At 35.9% G+C, this 19,190-nt stretch overlaps 1 protein-coding gene across 1 annotated transcript in view; it reads right to left on the bottom strand.

Annotated features, from left to right (window-relative positions):
* Positions 1–245: 245 nt before the first annotated feature.
* UEVLD (UEV and lactate/malate dehyrogenase domains) overlaps positions 246–19,190 on the bottom strand; it is a 46,809-nt gene continuing 27,864 nt past the window's right edge. Inside the window, exons 8-12 of the mRNA XM_054586008.1 lie at positions 12,487–12,657; positions 11,106–11,279; positions 5,656–5,719; positions 3,480–3,603; positions 246–2,693 (exon numbers count right to left, since the gene is read on the bottom strand). Coding sequence (XP_054441983.1) covers positions 2,526–2,693; positions 3,480–3,603; positions 5,656–5,719; positions 11,106–11,279; positions 12,487–12,657 — 701 coding nt within the window. The 3' untranslated portion in view covers positions 246–2,525. The remainder of the gene's footprint in view (positions 2,694–3,479; positions 3,604–5,655; positions 5,720–11,105; positions 11,280–12,486; positions 12,658–19,190) is intronic.

The raw sequence follows: 19,190 nt of genomic DNA, 5'->3' as shown, positions 1-19,190 counted from the left end.
ACTCAATAAATTAAGAATATGGTGATTTTAAAGTCAAAGTTTATTTTATTCACTATTTTTGATATTTAAGGAAAACTACAATGTAAAACTGGAGAAATATTTATTCCTGTTACAATATCAAAGAATCATTTTAATCCAAGCTCCACTAAAATTCATAACGAGACATTACATGATTTTGGGAAAAAAGTGAAACTTAAAAGCAGCATCGTGAATGTCAAAATATCACCAAATCATAGTGAGGTGGTGGCAGTACTGCTTCTTGACTTGTATATGGAATATGTACAACATGGCTGGTAATATTCAACACTCAAGGAACTACCTGATACAAGGAGCTATCTGATAGAATTACTTCTATATTGTGGGCTTCTAGGGCAAGAGCTCTTACCATTGAATCCTCATATTCTAACAGTACTTCGAACAACAGACGTTCAATAAGAATGTTATATTGACATGTTTCTTTTATAATTAATGTAGTGAATTATTGGCAATTCATTTATAATATAATATCTTATAGTTGGGTTATTAAGAGCATAGTAGTTATTAGAAATTATCTAATTTCTCATTAGATATCTGATATTAAAAAAGGCTAGTTGTGTTTCTAAAAAACACAAGATTTGTTCTTTCAGTTTTACTTTCCTATCTCATGCAAATAGGCAATGAAGATACATTTTTGGAGTAACAGCAAAATAATCTATCCCTTGAGTGAGCTTACACAGAGCTAATGCTCATCTCTTCAAATGTCTAAGGTTTTTATACTACTTAATTCTGGTGGGAATCCTTCCAAGCATATGAAATACTTTCCTACCTTCTTAAACATAAAACACAATATAATTTCACCTTTCCATAATGATTTAAACTTATCATTATAAGTACCTGTTATACTAAATCAACATTAGTGTGACCATTTCCTCTCTAACGAGGGTGTGTCTGCCCTTGTAAACCACTGGGCTCCTATCTCTGTGCCCAGGTATGGATTCACTTATGATATGCTTTCAAAATGCCTGGACTTCTTCATAGTACTTATTACATTTTCAATTGTACAGGTATTTGTGACATTTGATTATTATGTCTCCCATACTAAATTATAAGAAACATAAGGGCTTGTACCTAGTCCAAGTTTGCTCATCACTGTATCTGCAGTAGCTAAAAATGCAGTACCTGGTGTACAGTAGGCTCCCTGTCAATACTACCTGAATGACCAAATAAACACATACCTCAGTGGATACCCCTCTCTGCTATTTGCTGAGGGCAAGCCTGGGAAGTCCGGGAATTAATCTTTCTAAAAACTATGTTGGAAAAAGAGTCCTCTCCTACATGACAAGGGGGCAGTACAGAACCCCAGCTTTAGGGTCTGGTGGTGACTATTTTGGCTATTAGGCCTTTACCCTCTTCTAGTACTTAGAAAAAGTAGGAGTTATATGGATAAGTGCCCTTTAACCATGAGCTCTTGGTCACTGAAACTCAATTTCTTCCTCTATAACACGATGATAATAGTCCCTACCTCGATGGGTTATTGTTGGGGATTCAATAAAATAATAATGTGCTCATCACACTGCCTGAAATATATGAAGTCTTGATGTTAGTTGTTACTATTAGTTGCATGCCACCTTAGTAATAATATGCTATCTGTCACATATGAAGATACTGTTATTGACGCACCATCAAAGTGGATGTACTCTGATCATTTCTTTAGAAGTCGTTCAAGGATCTGCTCAGAATAATCAGTCCATCCAACCTCTCCCCCTCGTATTTTAGGGTTAAAGTAAACTGCTTGGCTTTCATTCACAATCTGTTTTCACTGAAAATACGCATTTCTCTATGATTCTACTAATGTTACAGTGAGTTTATGAGATGTTAGAGATCTGATATTGCCCAGAAAGAGAGGATAGAAAATTTCAAAAGGGACAGTCCCCCTGGAAGTTAAACTATACCTTGTCTTCATATATTAAGAAAATTTAATTTTCCCCTTTACTATTTTAAAGTATATGTAAAATTCTTTTCCATATTTTGGTAGCTCATTTATTGAAGAGGGAAAACCAAATGCTTTATTACCATTACTACCAACTGTATTGTAAAGAAGGAACCATACCTTAAATTGTGGATCCTTTGAATGTATACCTAGGACAGATTTCATAAATCCATACTGGGCTTTTCAGCTCATCATGTTTACTGTAACTGTCAAAGAATAATTTTCTTCTAAAAATGTATTACTTTCAAAATATTTCCGAAGTGCTGAATGTGCTCTTAGTTGAGGATACATAGTTTTTTATGTTGTGCATATTACAGGTAGTGTTTACCTCTGCTACAGGTTTAAAGAACCATATAGATCCCTAGAACAAGAAAATTGGATTTTTCCCTCTCCTTATCTAACTCTCTAAGAATTAAAATTACAAAACTAACCAATAAACTATCTACCTTGACCAAGCAGTTGATAAGGATAAGTAATAAGATACAGAATTTCTCAATCCTATATGTGTTGGCAAAATTAAATAACCTTTCCTTTCAGACAACTCTGAAGTTGAGACTCAAAGTTTTAACTGTTGTTGGAGAGCATGGAGCGATGATGCGCTGCTTTGGAGCTTCTCAGTCACTCTGTCTTCTTTCACTGTGCTTTTGATGACTTCAGATACCCCATTGGTTCCGAGGATGCAAGGCAAACTTAAAAACACTTCACTATTTATATCATAATATCCCTGAAATGAATAAAATTAGATTATAATAGAGCTGAATCACTGCAAAGAAGTTAATATCATAAATATGGTTACTTTCTTGCTTTTATAGCCCTAGTACAAAGTGATACATTTGAACTTAAAAAAAATTGTTCATTTATTTTCTAAACTCACATTATAGTTTCAGAAATTGTTTGTGAGACAGGAGGGACTTGGCCAGAAACATCTCCTCATGGGCAGGGAGCTAGCGCCTGCAACGGGGGGCGGGACGGCGGCTAAGATGGCCGCGTGGATTCCCAGGGGAGGGGCACAGGCTGGGTCCTGGGTGCAGTCAAATACAATAATTTGTTTTAAGTTTTCCTTTCCATGTTTTATTTCTCCTGGTCTTCCTAAGTTTTCAAGAAAACTTGGTTACGTATTCGTGCCTGGTCTTAGCTGTGCTTTAGGGACTTTATACTTGGGATGAAGTGGTAAGGGACAAACTGAACTGGAGAGTGTACACTGATGACCGGTGCAGTTTGGGGCGACCTGGCTGATGTGATAAATGACAACCAGAAGTTGTTTATGGAATATATAAGTGCTTCCTGGGAATTCCCTAAAATTACATGGGGGTGAGGAGAAACATGGTGGAAGTCCAGAATTTCCATAGGCAGGCAGGACAGGGCTTAGGCAAAGCTGTCTCCTCCCAGGTGTTACTCTAAAAGCTGGTGATATTAAAGGCACTTGTTACAGTGTGAATAGCACCTTTTCTGATTTTATACTAACAACAAAAGCTTAAAAATATGATGAGAGAATGAGAATAGGAATTACCTTTGCTAAAATTGAAACAGAATGCACTTTCTTTTTATCATTTACAAGACTGTCAACCATGTCAGCTACTGACAGTCCAACAGACCAGGATCTTTGACCTTTTCCCCTTAATAATTCCATGGCTCTAGGTTACAAAAGAAAAAAAACCCCTCAGAAAATGAATAAAATATGCATTTAGTTTTACCTTCTAGTTACGATATTAATTACATATTTTTATAACACAGAAATAAGAGCTATACAGTAATTGTTAGGAAAACCTACAGATAAACTAATCACTAAAATTTTTCTTAAAATATCAAACAGTTCACAGAATGAAATACAAATGGCTTAATAACATAAAAATACGCTCACTACTGCTACTATTTAACTAAATATGAATTAAAACAATAAATACACCAGTTTTGCCCATCAATATTGGCAAATATTTAAAAAATTGGTAACTACTTTTAGAGACGCTATGAAGAAGCAGGCATTCCCGTAACTGCTGGCGAGAGCTATCTTTTAGGAGAAAGATTAGGCAACATCCGACCTAGAAATTCCCCTTTCAGCAATTTGTCCTACAGCAATATGCTCAAGTGTGCAAAGATATACAAGTAAGTATGTTTGCCTTGCTTGAGACAGAAAGAATTCTGAAAATAATTCATCGAAAGTGACTGGTTAGCCTAACCCGCTGGGCTCCGTGGGTTGGGTATCATCCTGTAGAGAGAAGGGTGGCTGGTTCGATTCCCAGTTGTGGGCCAGGTTGCAGGTTGGCAGCATGCAAGAGGCAACCTGATCGATGCTTCTCTCACTCACCGATGCTTCACTCCCTCTCTTTCTCCCTCCCTTCCATTCTCTCTAAAACACTAAATAAAATATTTTTTTAAAAAGTGACAGGTTAAATAAATCACAACCGAATGTACTGCCATGTAGCTCTTGAGAAGGATAAAGCAGATTTATAGGTACAGTATGGAAAAATGTCCAAGATATATTACCAAGGAAGCAAATCAAGTTACAGGGTAATATGAATGACAATCTATTATTATAAAAATAATAAAAACTGATGTTTGCAGAAGCATTGAAAAAAATGTTTGAACATGTGGGCATTAAACTGGTGAAAATAACTTCTAGAGAATGGAATTATCCCAGCTTTTCACTTTCTATTTTATAGATATCTACAGGGAAGTTTTATAATAGTATACATTCTTTTTATAACTAATAAAAAAGGATAGAAATAAAAAAATGTTTCTTTTTTCTTCCTTTTAAAAGCTATGCATACAGGATTGTATAAAGAATCAGGTTAGAATAGATTATACAACATACCACTCACCAATAAAGGAATATTCTTTCCAATTTTTATATTCTGAAAACCATAAGCTGAAGGGTATTTTTAAAAAAAGATATTATGTATTTATTTATTTATTGAAGGGATGGGAAGGAGACAGAGAGAGACATCAGTGTATGAGAGAAACATCGATCAGAAACACTGGTTTTGCCTCTTGCCCCCCAACTGGGGACCTGGCTTGGCAACCCAGGCACATGCCCTGACTGGAACCGAACTGGTGATCTTTTGGTTTGTGGGACGATGTCCATCCCTCTAATCCACACCAGTCGGGGCCATATGCTGAATGTTCGAAAAGCTAAAAACCTCCACCACTCAGACTGCAGGAAAGAATGTCATTATGTGATGGTGAAACAAAAAATGGCATGAAAATATATAGAGAGTCCAACCTACAGACCCCCAGAAGGCCTCTGAATAAAGCAAAAGATAGACGGATCTGTGCATTATCCTTTGTTTTTGCCTGAACTTAGACTAATTTCTAAATGTATTTATGTGTGATTAATAAACACATATTAATTTTAAGTGGTATGCAGAAATTCTCTTCTACATTTCAGAAATTCTCAATATCCTCAGATGTTTAAATAGAGAAACAGCAAATCACTGTCTACAAATCAGGAACCTGTTCTGCCCTTTAAGTGTCAACTGTGTATCTTAAAGTTTGCAAAGTGCTCTTGGATCTACTTTTAGATAAGAAATCAAAGAACAGAAAACACTGCTCCCTTGTACTTTTGGATTTGTCCATACTTGCCAGTTTTGTCTGTAGGAGCCTAGAAAGCACATGCTGTGTAAACAGCTCTTATGTTAGCAATGAAGGACACGATTGTCAGTTGGAGAAATGCAAATTTACAGTGTTACCTGCTGGTCAGCTGCACCTGAGAGTTATGATTCATTACTTCTTCTTGGCCACCCCATCTGGTCACTGAAAGTAAATGAAAATTAATTATATTTTGTCAATAACTCTAATAGGATTATGATGTGATAAATAATTGTGTGCAGTCAAGGGTACCTCTATTAAACATTAAATAAACATTTCCCCCCTCTTCTAGCAATAGATACGTATACCACTGATGACGCTCAATGTGTTGTACTGACTGCCTGGGGCAGGAGAGACTTTGAGCTGGAATCCCCAAAACACATGATCCCCGAAGTCTACTTACCTGTTTTCTCTCATCAACAAAGTTTTACCAGGGCCATTTTAAAGTAGAAAGCTTTCCCTCCTCAGCAGGCTGTTAATAATAGGATCTCAAGTACTGCAAACACTTGACGTTTGATCAGCTGGGAACCACTCAAAGACTAATTTCTCTCACCAGGTGAAGAATAATTTGGTCACCTATTCTGGGCTAGAGTTCCGCAGCGGTTAAGACAGGTGAGGTCCTGTTTCCTAACAGTATCTTTTCTTTGGTGTTATCCATTTCCTCTACTACACTAATTATAAAAACAATTCAAAATTCAAAGCTATGCCTGTGAACTAAATATACCACATTTTAATACTGAATTGAAAGTTAACATTTTGAAATCTTTCTAATATTCACCTGCTTCTCATCTGTGTGGAGACATTCTTTGATATAAATTTTTGTTTGAGTAACCAAAACAAAAATACATTCAGGTATATAAGACTATCTTATGTTTAAAATACGAGACTCTAAACTGCATTCAGAAGTCGGCCATTTAGTGATGTGTCAATAACAAAGAACACCAGGTGTATCCAGATGCCTCCTGTTCGCAAACTGATTATAAGCTTTTGGGGGGCAGGGACCATGTGTTCATCTTTTGTGTCCTCTCACACATATTCTTTGCCATGGTAAGGAATGGTCAGGAGCGCCCTTGCCAGTGTGGCTCAGTTGGTTGGAGCATCTTCCTGTACACCAAAGGTTGGGGGTTTGATTCCCAGGCGGGGCACATACCCTAGGTTGCAGACTGACTCCCCAGTTAGGGGGCATATGGGAGGCAACCAATCAAGTGCTTCTGTTTCTCTCTCTTTATAATTTTCCCTCTCTCTAAAAATCAATAAATATATTGTTTTAAAAAAGAACGCTCAGGAGATAATACAGAACTGACCTCACACACAATCCATAATTATATTTTGCAACAAAGAGGAAAATATATTTGTATTAAGTTGAAAAACATGGAAACCAAAAATTGTTTTATGAAAAATATAAATAAATGTGGACAGAATGAGGGATTTTAAAAATTGTTTTACTTGGATAGAAGGATTATACATGAATTATTTTCTAGAAAAATACTGGTACATTATTAGTATATTCAAAATACATAGAAAATTACAGGAAACTGTTATATGAAATAAAGCCTTAACAAACTTTGGAGAGATGAATAAAAAGGACGAGGTAGGTATAAAAAAAGATAAAAGGACAGAACATCTGGAAATTATTTATGAGTATTACTGCTATTATATATTATACAACAATCAAATCCTTAATCCTTCCTCTCTGAATTCTGACTTCTAAGAGCCATGAGAAGAGAACATTTGGAAAGAGTCAGAAAGTTTCACTACATTCATGTTTGCTTGTAACAGTCATTAGAAAACTATTAAGTTTAGGTGGACTTAATTATTTCATTTTTTGTTCATTTACTGCCCAACCCTTCAAACTTCCTAAAATAAGTCCCTCCTAGTTTAAGGAGCTCTTTCAAATACTGTACCTAATATCAATCCTAATCTTTCTGGTTCTACTTCTCAAGAACAGTAATCCTCTGAGCCCCGAAGTTTTAATGAAAAATGACCATAGGATAGTGTTTTTCCATTACATATAACACCTGCCCCCTCAATAAGATGGATGCCCAAAGCAGATGATCAAGCACACTGTTCTGAGGTCTGGCCTTGGATTTCTAAAATGCCATTTGAAGGAGTGATCTGCAGTTCACATATGATTTCAATATCACAGCTGAAAACTGCAGCTCCAAAGCACATGTTTTGCTACCTATTTTGATGGGGGCATAATATGAATGACTTCTGGTCACAAGATGGTGTCAAGATCATTCATTCATTTCAAAGCATGTACTGAGACCATTCCAAGGAGCTTACAGTCTGGTGTGGTGAACAGACAAGTAAATAATGCAGTTATAACATAGTGTGATAATGTTTATAGTAGCAGCGTGAACTTACTTAACCTGGAGAATTCAGGAAGCCTTCCTGGGAGAGGTGGCACTCAAGCCTAGTTTTGAAGGGTAGGCAGGAATTAGTCAAATGAATGAATGTTCAGGGAAAGGAAGCATTAGGTGCAAAGGCCAGGAGGCATGAGAGTGCATGAATCATTCAGGAAACTGCAAGTTGACCGTCTGACTAGCATCGAATGCCTGGTAGAATGGCAGAAGATGAAGCTGGGGAAGGAAGCAGGAAACAGATCCGAAAGGGTCTTGTATGTCATATAACTGTAGTTGTCATTTGTCTCTGAAATACTTGAAGAGAATAATTTTACTTACACACCTACTATTATTATGTGTCCCAATCCTAATGTTGTTTTACTTCAATGTGTGCTTTTACATATCCTTTTGTCAATTTTTAACACTATCTTGCTGATGACTGTAACAACAACTACCATTTACTGAGCATTTACTCAGTGCCAGACACTGTACTAAATGCTTTAGATAAATTATCTAATTAAGTAACAGCAAGCAAAAGCACAGCTTTGGAGTGGATCAGGGTTCAAACCTCAGTTTTGCCCTTACTAGATGCCCTTACAAGCAAATTAGTTTTAAGCTTTCTCATCTATTAATTTGGAAAACCACCACGTCCTTTGCAGGGTAAGATATGCAAACCATTTAATACACATAGTAGCCACTCAATATAAAATAATAATTATAATTGTTTTTATTGCAGTGGTATCACTTAAAAATATAGCCAATTGGTATCTATACATGAAACCAGCAGAGGGAGCCTCTAATCCAGTTCTAGCTTCAGGGCCAACCTAAGTATACCTATCCATGGACACAACTTATCTCTGAAACAAAGCAGAAGACAGGATAAAAAATGATCCCGCAGTGGTATCTAGATGGAAGACAGGGAGATGGGTTGGGAAGTACATAGGTAGCTTCAGTGGCATTGGTAATGTTCTTAATAATTGAGTGTGGATTCATGAATGTATATTCTATTATTATTTAAAAAATACATACACATTATATGCATTCTTTTATATGTGTCAAATATTACATATTATACTTAAGTGATCTCAATTCACATGCACCTATATCCCTCTATTCTAGTTCCCATTTGAGAGCTCAGGACAGAATTACCATATCCTTCCTTGTGCTTTTATCCTACTTCCCTCGGACCTGTCTCTAAGCTTCCTAAAGACAGGGTCAATTTCTTATTCATCTAAATAGCTCTAACAGCAGTCAGCACAGTGTTGTAGATTTATTTATTGTCATATCATTCTTTATTTTCTCTCTACAATTTGTGATATTCATGCAATATTGTGAAATGTTCTAATTCATTAAAAAATTGTCACTTATTTGGGGGACTAGTTAAATAAATTTTGGTATATCCAGTAGTTAAAAAGAATGAAGTACATATATACATATATGTACACGTATGTGTATATATAGTGATCATTTTCGAGTCATATCAATAGTAAAGGGGCAATGTAGAGAATAATGTATGATGTACATTTCATGCATGCACTTGTCTATTCACAAAACATATCTCTAAGATTACGCCAAAAACGGCTAACTGTGATTGCTTTTAGAGAAAGCAAACTGGGTGTCTTGCATAGAATGGAGACATTTTTCACTGTATATCTTTTTGTACTACCTAATTTTTTTATGATGTGAATGTATAACTTTTTCAACTAGAAGTAAACTAAAGTCGACTAAAAGTAAAGTTATACATTAACTTACACTTTTAATGAGAAGGTGTACACACAAAATTCAAACTGATCAGAATAAACAGCAGTTTCACAAAAGACTAAATGTCATGAGACAATATATGTTTAATCACCATACAGCTAACAATAACTTTTAGCTCAAAGGGATGAAAAAAATCACTGCGGAGTGTTGTGGTCAGGAAAAACATCATAGTGTTTTAAATAAGGGGTCCTGACGGAGACCTTGAAGGATGAGATTTAAACATGCTGAGAGGGAAGGAGACGGGATTATGGAGGAGGTAAATGCAGTGGGCAAAGGTGTCCGTGGCTGACGCAAAGCTGTGGGGCAGGCTAGGAGGCTCAAGACCTGGGTTTTAGTCCTTCTTTGACCTAGAAAGCTATAGGCTCCTGGGCAGGTCACTCTTACCATCCTGCACCTATTTCTGACTCCCAAAAACGAAGTATAATTGATGATCCCGTGGGTTCCTCCCAGCTCTTTAGTAACATGACTACCTCCATATCTATAACTGGGAAATAAAATTAGGGTTATATTTTGGGACTCTTTGAATGCCAAGCAAAGGAATTTAATAGTTTGGTCAGAGGAAGCCAGTGAAATTTTTTGAAAAGAGGAATATAATTTAGGAAGATTGTAGTATTTGAAAACATATAGTAAACACTGTAAGTTTTGGCTGATATCATTATTAATTTGGTAGACTGGCGGGGGTGGGGGAGAGAGCAAACTAACTGGGAGACTTGCAACAATCAGATTAGCAAAAGGTCAACATGGACCAGAACTCAAATGGTGCAGTGAGTAAAGTTCAGGTCTCAGGTTTGTTCAAATCCTTAAACATTCATTACTCTAATACATCTGTTTCAAGTTCTTGTTCACTACTCTTTTCTAGGGTCCTACTGATTAGTGTTTAATGTCGGGGGCATTTTGAACCTGAATGGCATTTCTGCTTGAATTATACCATCAGGTTTTGCAAAGGTTTATTCTATAGCCTGACTCTTCCTGGCACTGAACTTTCTAGGTAACCAGTACTGATGTACACAGATTTAAAAAACTGTTGTATTTCATTAAAATGATTTTCTTAAAAATTATACAAATACTACATATCCATAATGACAAAATTAGAAAACACAGAAAAGTACAAATTTTTACAAGTTACCTCTAACCTAGACAATAACAGCTGTTAATATTTGGCATTAAAGCACACAGGAAGCTTTAAACTTTAAGAAAGTTTTGAGGAAATATAAAACCTGACTAAGGAGTCTTGCTTAATTGTAAATTTACAGAAAAGTAAATATAAGTAGAACAACATGTTTGAGGACTCTATTCACAGCACAGGACATGTTACAAAGAAGGCACCCAAATTGTGGAGCAAAAACCAGCTAAACTCCACAATTCTTGAGTCCTAGATGTATCTGAATATCATGGCCACTAGTGACTTAGGTTATCAGTGTAACTAATAAAAATGTATTTCTTACCTTTGTCTTCTCCCTGCTCACCAATAACCCATACTTGTTTTCCTGAAGTTTGTGCTTTCAAAACATTTGTAATAATATATTGTAATCTCTGTGAATCCAGATTGCATCCGATTCCAATCACTCTATTTGCAGGAAATGCACTCAGTTTCCATGTCACATAGGTCATGATTTCCACTAAATATTGCACACAAGATGAAAATGTAAAGATTTTTAAAAATATACTTCTAGCCTAGTTCATAAACAAATATTTATTATTTTACTAAGTATATTAGAACTTGTATGCCCTCTTCTTAGGTCCTAAATGCACTGTAAGGCATAATATATTTCTAATGTATATTAAAAACATGAATGAGATTTCAGCATGACTTAACATAACTGTTTTTATTTTATTTATTTGTTATTTTTTAGAGAGAGGGGAAGGAAAGGAGAAAGAGATGCAGAGAAACATCAATGTGTGGTTGCCCTTAACATGCCCCCTATGGGGGACCTGGCCCACAACCTAGGCATGTGCCTGGACTGGGAATTGAACCAGTGACCCTTTTGTTCTCAGACTGACACTCAATACACTGAGCCACACCAGCCAGGGCACATAACTCTATTGTTAAATATAAATTCTTAAGAGTGGAAAATAATTTCCTAGAATAGTTAAGCAAGAAGGATGAGAACGGTACAGAAAATGAGAAGATAATTTTTTTTATTGATCAAGTTTTCTTTTACATTTAAGGCTAAAATTCTATCTTTAAATTAAAATATTGATTCACATACCACCACTCTGCAGTATAGGAACAAAAACACAACTACTTTTTTCTTACATGTCAAAAGGATGTCAGGAATTAAAGAGACCAGTTCCCTCAGACAATTACTATAGGAAAACAAGTGAAATGCATACCATACTCCTATACTGGGGACATTAAAAAAAACAAAACATGTTCACCAATTTGAGTCCAGTAGCACATCTAAATGTTTTTTAGGTAAAACAGTTTCAAACAATTTAAAATATAAAATGTTAAAAATGTACTCTGGCATTCTCACTAATATTTTATGACATTTCAGATTTAACAAAAGATCTTTCACTTAAGTCACTGCATTTTTCTCTTGGAAGTTTAACTATTTTCTCACTGAAGAAAGTATGGCTAACAACCTGGAACATAGTAATAGTAGTATTATATTTAAAAATTATAACTTGTAACCTTCTAGTTAATGCCAGTCATAAGAAGTCACTGTATGACAGGAAATGGAAATACTGTATTGCTCATTATAAGAGCAATTTAACTGAATATTCTAGTCATACCTTTATAATCTAGTTTTATGACTTTTATCAGTAATGGCAACTCTACTGATGCACTGGACCATCAAATTCATTTAAAATAAAACCTTTTACCTGGTTGAGATGCAATAAGCAGGACACCGTTGTGACTATAATGTCCCAGAGCTGGCACAAGGGATCTGAACATATCCACGTTTCTCTGCACCACTTCAAGGTAGGACTGAGAACTACCCAAAGAGTTAACTGTGAAGATGACCACCTTGGAATGAGCAGAGGCAGACAGATCTATAATGAATACAAAAAAAACCAGTTTGAGCTCAAGATATAGGTTTTTTGTTTGCTTGTTTTTTAGAGGGAGGGGAAAGGAGAGAGAGTGAGAGGGAGAGAAACACCAATGTGTGAGACATTGATGGGTTGCTGCTCACACACCCTCAACCAGGGACCTGGCCCACAAACCAGGCACATGCCCTGACAGGGAATTGAACCAGCGACCTTTCGGTTCACAGACTGGCGCTCAATCCACTGAGCCACACCAGCCAGGGCTCAAGATACAGATTTTAATCAAGTTCATGTTCATAAGAAGGTTTTTCTTTTCTTCAAGTAGAGAGCTGTTAGGCTCATTTGCCCCCAGATCAATCTTATCTCTATAGGAAGTATATAAAGTGCTGATGTTTGCCATCAGAAAGAGAATTAACAGCAAGAGTGTATCTCAAGGGGGGAAGGAGAGCAATAAAAATAAACTAAATAAATTAGAGGATCCAGAACCCACAAACGAGGAACTAGTTTTTATGTAATTCACCATTTATGAGGGAAAATAAATAATATACTACAGGCAAAATGATCTTATAATCAATTATATCACTCATTTTTAAACTTTGAGCTTGGGAATCCTCGAGTTCCTTAAAAGTGATTCAGAGGCCACCTGGGAGGACTGAGAATAAGTGAAAAGAAGGCTGGTCGGCACCACTCCAGGCCACTTACTTTAACTTTGAGCAGAGTAGTTCTGCTCATATCTGTTTTATTTTTTAAGGATTCTACTCCAAAGAGGAAAAAAATAGTTTGAAAATCCTTAAATCAAGATAAAATGTTTTGGCTCATTTTTTTAACTCACTCTTTCTTATACTGAAGCCCACTGTCCTTGGTTTTAGGTTCTTCTTTCAATGGGACTTAATGCATAAGCAACTGTTGTGACTTCAGAAAAGCTGTTCTCTGGAGCTCACTGCTGTGATCCTCAAACATACATATGCTATTTTACAACATTACTCTCTGTTACACAGTGTGTTTTACAGTAAGTACATGTCAAAACAGTAGCTTGGCTCACTCCTTTCTATAATGTTTCTAGAGAGCCAAAGCAGAGTCCTGCCTGGCTCTCTCCTGTTGCTTCTTCTACCCTAAGCCACTCCTTTGTTTTACTCTCCCCAGACTTAATAAATGTGCTCTCAAAATCACCTGGACTTGTGTTGTGAAACCTTTCCTCCATGAAGTCAAGAACCCATATACTACAGGTGAGCATGAGGCAGATCCACTCTGGGCCTAGGCCCTTCTGGTAACAGCCTCTGCCCTAAAAATCATCTAGGCTCTGCCCAGAGTACTAGACTTTTAATGCTGAAAGTACTGTAACGATCACCTAGTCCAGGCCTTGACTGAGAAGTTCAGTTGGTTAGAGTGTTGTCCTGATAGGCCAAGGTTGCAGGGTCAGTCCTAAGTCAGCGCACATGCAAGAATCAACCAGTGAATGCATAAATAAGTGGAACAACACATCTATGTTTCTCTCCCTCTGTCTATCTCTCTCCCTTCCTCTCTCTCTCAAAATCAATTTTTTTAAAAAAGATTGCCTAGTCTAAATCCCTCAATTTACATATTTAGAAACTAAGATTCAAAAAAGTTAAGTGACTTACCCAGAGTCACACAGAGGCCGCAACTCTGGATATTTTTTTTAATAGCTGCTAAAACACTTGGGGGAGGGATATACATATTGTAACAAGCGTCAGATAAGCAAATAATATTCAGCTTGGTCAGTAGGATTTATTCTTGTTTCTTTCAAATCACTTTAGCGGACTGTTTGGTACATGGACTCTAGAGGTTGTGAGGCCATTTAGGATATGAGGAAATTGGTTCTTTCTGTGTGTCTCATTTTAGTATAAATTTATTTTCTCTGATTGCTTGCTTTTTAATAATTTATTGGCTAAGAACACTCATTTTAGAGTTAGAAAGATGTGGTTTGCATCCTAGGTCTGTCATGTTAGAGCTCTGACCTTTGTTAGATTATATAATCTCTGAAAGTTTAGTTTCATCATCTTTAAAGTAGGAATAATACCTACTTCTTGGCATATAGCAAAAGTGTTAAACCAAGATTCTTTTTAAAAATTCTATTTGCATTACTTTCACTAAAAACATAGTGTTAAAATAAGTTTTAATAACAACAAAAAGGGTTTTTGTATCAATAAATAAAATTTTAATGTTACAAAGGTAATTTACCTCATATTTTTCAATTTAAAACTTTTGCATATATTTTATCATGTACATGATATATTAATGCAGACATAAATATATATAGGTAAATACTATATTTGGAGATATATAAATTGGGTGTAATAGTTGTAGCAAGCCTCGGGATCCCTGTAGGGCACAATAAGTTCATTTTCCTTCTCTAGAGACAGTACAATAATAGTCGCTTTAAAGAGCCTTTTGTAGGCCTCATCTAGAGGATGCCTGGGGGAGCTGGATATTCTCCAGTGCCTGTCATTTCAGGTACTGAAGTTCTTAAGGGACCTTGTAAAAATTCCAAATCACCTTAGGGGACTGTTGAGTACATAGACCCTAGGGGTTGTGAGGCCATTTAGTACATGAGGAAATTGTTTTTTCCTATGTCTTATTAACCATCAATAACTATTGTTTCAGGTAATTGAAAGAATAGAGTCCTTGCGGGCAGATATGTAGGTCATGGTGCTTGCCACCAAATAGGGAATGTTGAATGAATGCATACTATCTTTGGGCAAGTGTCATGTTGCCCCTTGCTAATTTTGGGTGCACATTCCTGATAATACTTAATTTAATTCCTATGATATAAAGTAATTTTAATTATAATGTTAATTAACATTTTCTGAATATATTCTACAATATGGAGAAGTGCATTAATAATTTTGAGAAATTGAACTCACTGAGAAATTTTAGTAATGTCCCATCATAACAGGTACTGATGATTGCAACTGATCATCATAGAATTGTACTATGCTCCATTTGGATATTTTTTTTAATAGCCGCTAAAACACTTGGGGGAGGGATATACATTTTGGGTTGGCCAAAAAGTTCGTTTGGTTTTTCCTATAAGATGGTTCTAGTAGTGCTTAGTGTTCTTAACTTCATTCGAAACAATCTGGTTACAGTGTCATATGACAGCTGTCATAAGAGTGTTTAATAAAAAAAAAACTGATCAAAATTGGTAAATTTTTCTGTAGCCATTTTAAGATTAAAGATGGAAGAAAATAACATTTTTGGCATATTATGCTTTATTATTTCAAGAAAGATAAAAATGCAACTGAAATGCAAAAAAAGATTTGTGCAGTGTATGGAGAAGGTGCTGTCACTAATCGAATGTGTCAAAAGTGGTTTGTGAAGTTTTGTGCTGGGGATTTCTCACTGGACTATGCTCCACAGTCAGGTTGAACAGCTGAAGTTGATAGTCATCAAATGGAGACATTAATTGAGAACAATCAATGTTATACCAAAGTGGGAGACAGCCAACATACTCAAAATATACACATCAAGTGCTGAAAATCATTTGCACCAGCTTGGTTATGTTAATACCCAAGATGTTTGGGTTCCACATAAGTTAAGCGAATAAAACCTTCTTGACCATATTTCCACATGCAAATCTCTACTTACACATAATGAAAATATTCAATTTTTAAAACAAATTGTGATGGGAGATGAAAAGTAGATACTTTACAATAATGTGGAACTGAAGAGATCATGGGGCAAGTGAAATGAACTACCACTAACCACACCAAAGGCCAGTCTTCATCCAAAGAAGATGATGTGTATATGGTGGAATTAGAAGGGAGCTCTTCCGGAAAACTAAATGATTCATTCCAACAAGTACTGCTCCCAGTTAGACCAACTGAAAGCAGCACTTGATGAAAAACATCCACAATTAGTCAATAGAAAACACATAATCTTTCTTCAGGATAATGCAAGACCACATGTTTCTTTGATGACCAGGCAAAAACTGTTAGAGCTTGGCTGGGAAGTTCTGATTCACCCACCATATTCACCAGACATTGCACCTTTGGATTTCCATTTATTTCAGTCTTTACAAAATTCTATTAATGGAAAAAATTTCAATTCCTTGCAAGATTGCAAAAGGCACCTAGAACAGTTCTTTGCTCAAAAAGATAGAGTTTTGGGAAGATGGAATTATGAAGTTGCCTGAAAGATGGCAGAAGGTAGTAGAACAAAAGAGTGAATACATTGTTCAATGAAGTTATTGATGAAAATGAAAAATGTGTCTTTTGTCCCACCCAATATGTACAAGTGAGCATGCAAATATACTACACTGGGTGGGGCAAATGTAGGTTTACAGTTGTGAGTACACAAAACAGAGTTTATTCTTGTATCATTATTTATTAATTACTGTATTAATTTTCATATGAACAATGATAAATCTACATTTGCTCCTGCCTGTATATATACACACAGTTTTGCTTGTGTATGCATAGACTAAATCTGGAGAAATACTAAGGAATTGTTAAGAGTGGTTGCTTCAGGAGTCAGAGTGGGAAAACTGGTTTTGCACTTGTTTTTTGCACTTAATATTTTTATCCTCCCTCTTAAAAATTGTGCTAAAAACATATAACAAAAAATTTACCATGGTGACATTTCTTTTTGCACTGAAATACATTTTATAAAAAAGATACACACTGAAGATCCTTAAAAGTAGTCCAATGGGTAAATAAATGATTTCAGTAGCTTTGCGGTCCCATAACAGAAATTTAGCAACAATAAAACTTGCTTGTGAGAATGAAATCTTGCCATTTGCAACAGCATGGATGGACCTAGAGGGTATTGTGCTGAGTGAAATAAGTCAGACAGAGAAAGACAGTATCACCATCATACAGTATTGGTGGCGATTTGCGTATGGCTTCTTTCACCTAGCACAGTGTTTTCAAGGTTCATTTCATATTGTAGCATGTATCAGTATATCACTACTTTCTATGGCTGAATAATATTCTATGGGTGAACATACCACATTTATTTAGCCATTAATCAGTTGATGGACATTTCAAGTGCATCTTTTTGCTACTCTGAAAAGTGCCGCTATGAACGTTCATACACAAGTTTTTGTTTGAACACCTGTTTTCAGTTCTTTTAGATATATACCCAGAAGTAGAACTGCTAGGTCATATGGCAATTCTGTGTTTAATTTATTGGTGAATTAACAGTAACCTTTTCAAGACCATTATTTTTTTTCCATTCTTTAATTTTTTTTTATTGTTCAAATACATTTGTCTCCATTTTCAAGATCATTATTATAGCATATATAGATCTAAATAGCTCTATTTCTTTGAATAGCTTTATATGGATGTCTGTCTCCTATTAGTAGACATTTATATTGTTTGTATTTTTGTGATTACAAATAATGCTTCAGAGAACACTAATGCAGAAATCTTTGTGTATTTCTATCACTAGTGGGATAAGGTAAAACTACTGGGTCAAAAGGTATATGTTTTTTAAATCTGTATTACTAAGTTGTACCTATTTAAACTCTCACCAGCATTGTGTGAGGTTCCTGTTTTCTTTCTCTCAATTACTTTTATTTGATATTAAACATAGCTAATTGAATAATTTTCCTATGATATTATTTGTATCGTGTCATTTCCTGGCTGAAGACATTATTATGCTTGTCTTTTATTCCTTAATAATAATAACAGTTCCCATTATTTTAGAGAATCAATAACATGTGCTAGATACTTTACATATATTCTCATGTCATTACTTCTCATAGTTTATTTTATAGATGGCTCATATAGATTGTGGCTTAGGTCGCACAGTTAGTAAGTGGCTGAGCTGAGGTTTCAAACATATGTTTGTTATCAATTTCTTATGATTTACTCTAGAAATAGTCTTTGCATATACAAGCATAAGTTTTTGTGTGTACAGGTATATGGCGTATGTGTGCATGGAGAAAAAAGTGTTCGATAGTTGTAAATTAAAAAATAAATTCTTGCTGACATACGGAACAAAGTAAAATTTGCTCAATGGATAGTTAATTCTTTTTCTTACCCAAGGATATGTTTTTATTGATTTTTTTAGACTAAGAAAGAGGTGGGGAGGGAAGAAGAGAGAGAGACATTGATGTGAAAGAGAAACATGGGTTAGTTGCCTCCCACATGCACCCCCACAGGCCCAGCCAGGGATCAAGCCTGAAACCTTTCTGGTGTATGGGACAACACTCCAACTGAGCCACTGGGCCAGGGTGCCAGTGATTCTTAAAACACGGTTTTGGATTGATAACTTGTGTCAGAATAACCTGAGGTGCTTTTTAAAATTACAGATGCCTGGCATTCTGTCCCAGGCCTTTGGAGAAATGAAAGAACTTGGGAGCAACCTTGTCAGTGTGGTTCAGTTGGTTGGAGAGTCATCCCGTAAACTGAAAAAGTTTGAGGGTTCGATTCCTGGTCAGGGCACATGCCCAGGTTGCAGGTTCAGTCACTCGTTGGGGTGTGCGCAGCAGCTGATCAATGTTTCTTGCATCAATATTTCTCTCCCTCTCTCTCCCCGCCCTTCTTCCCTCTAAAATCAACAAGCATGTCCTTACG

Source organism: Pteronotus mesoamericanus, unplaced genomic scaffold, assembly GCF_021234165.1.
Source record: "Pteronotus mesoamericanus isolate MK-2021 breed Mesoamerican mustached bat unplaced genomic scaffold, CSHL_Meso_final contig_90, whole genome shotgun sequence".
Lineage (NCBI taxonomy): Eukaryota > Metazoa > Chordata > Mammalia > Chiroptera > Mormoopidae > Pteronotus > Pteronotus mesoamericanus.
This window is presented reverse-complemented; position numbering and strand designations above follow the sequence as displayed.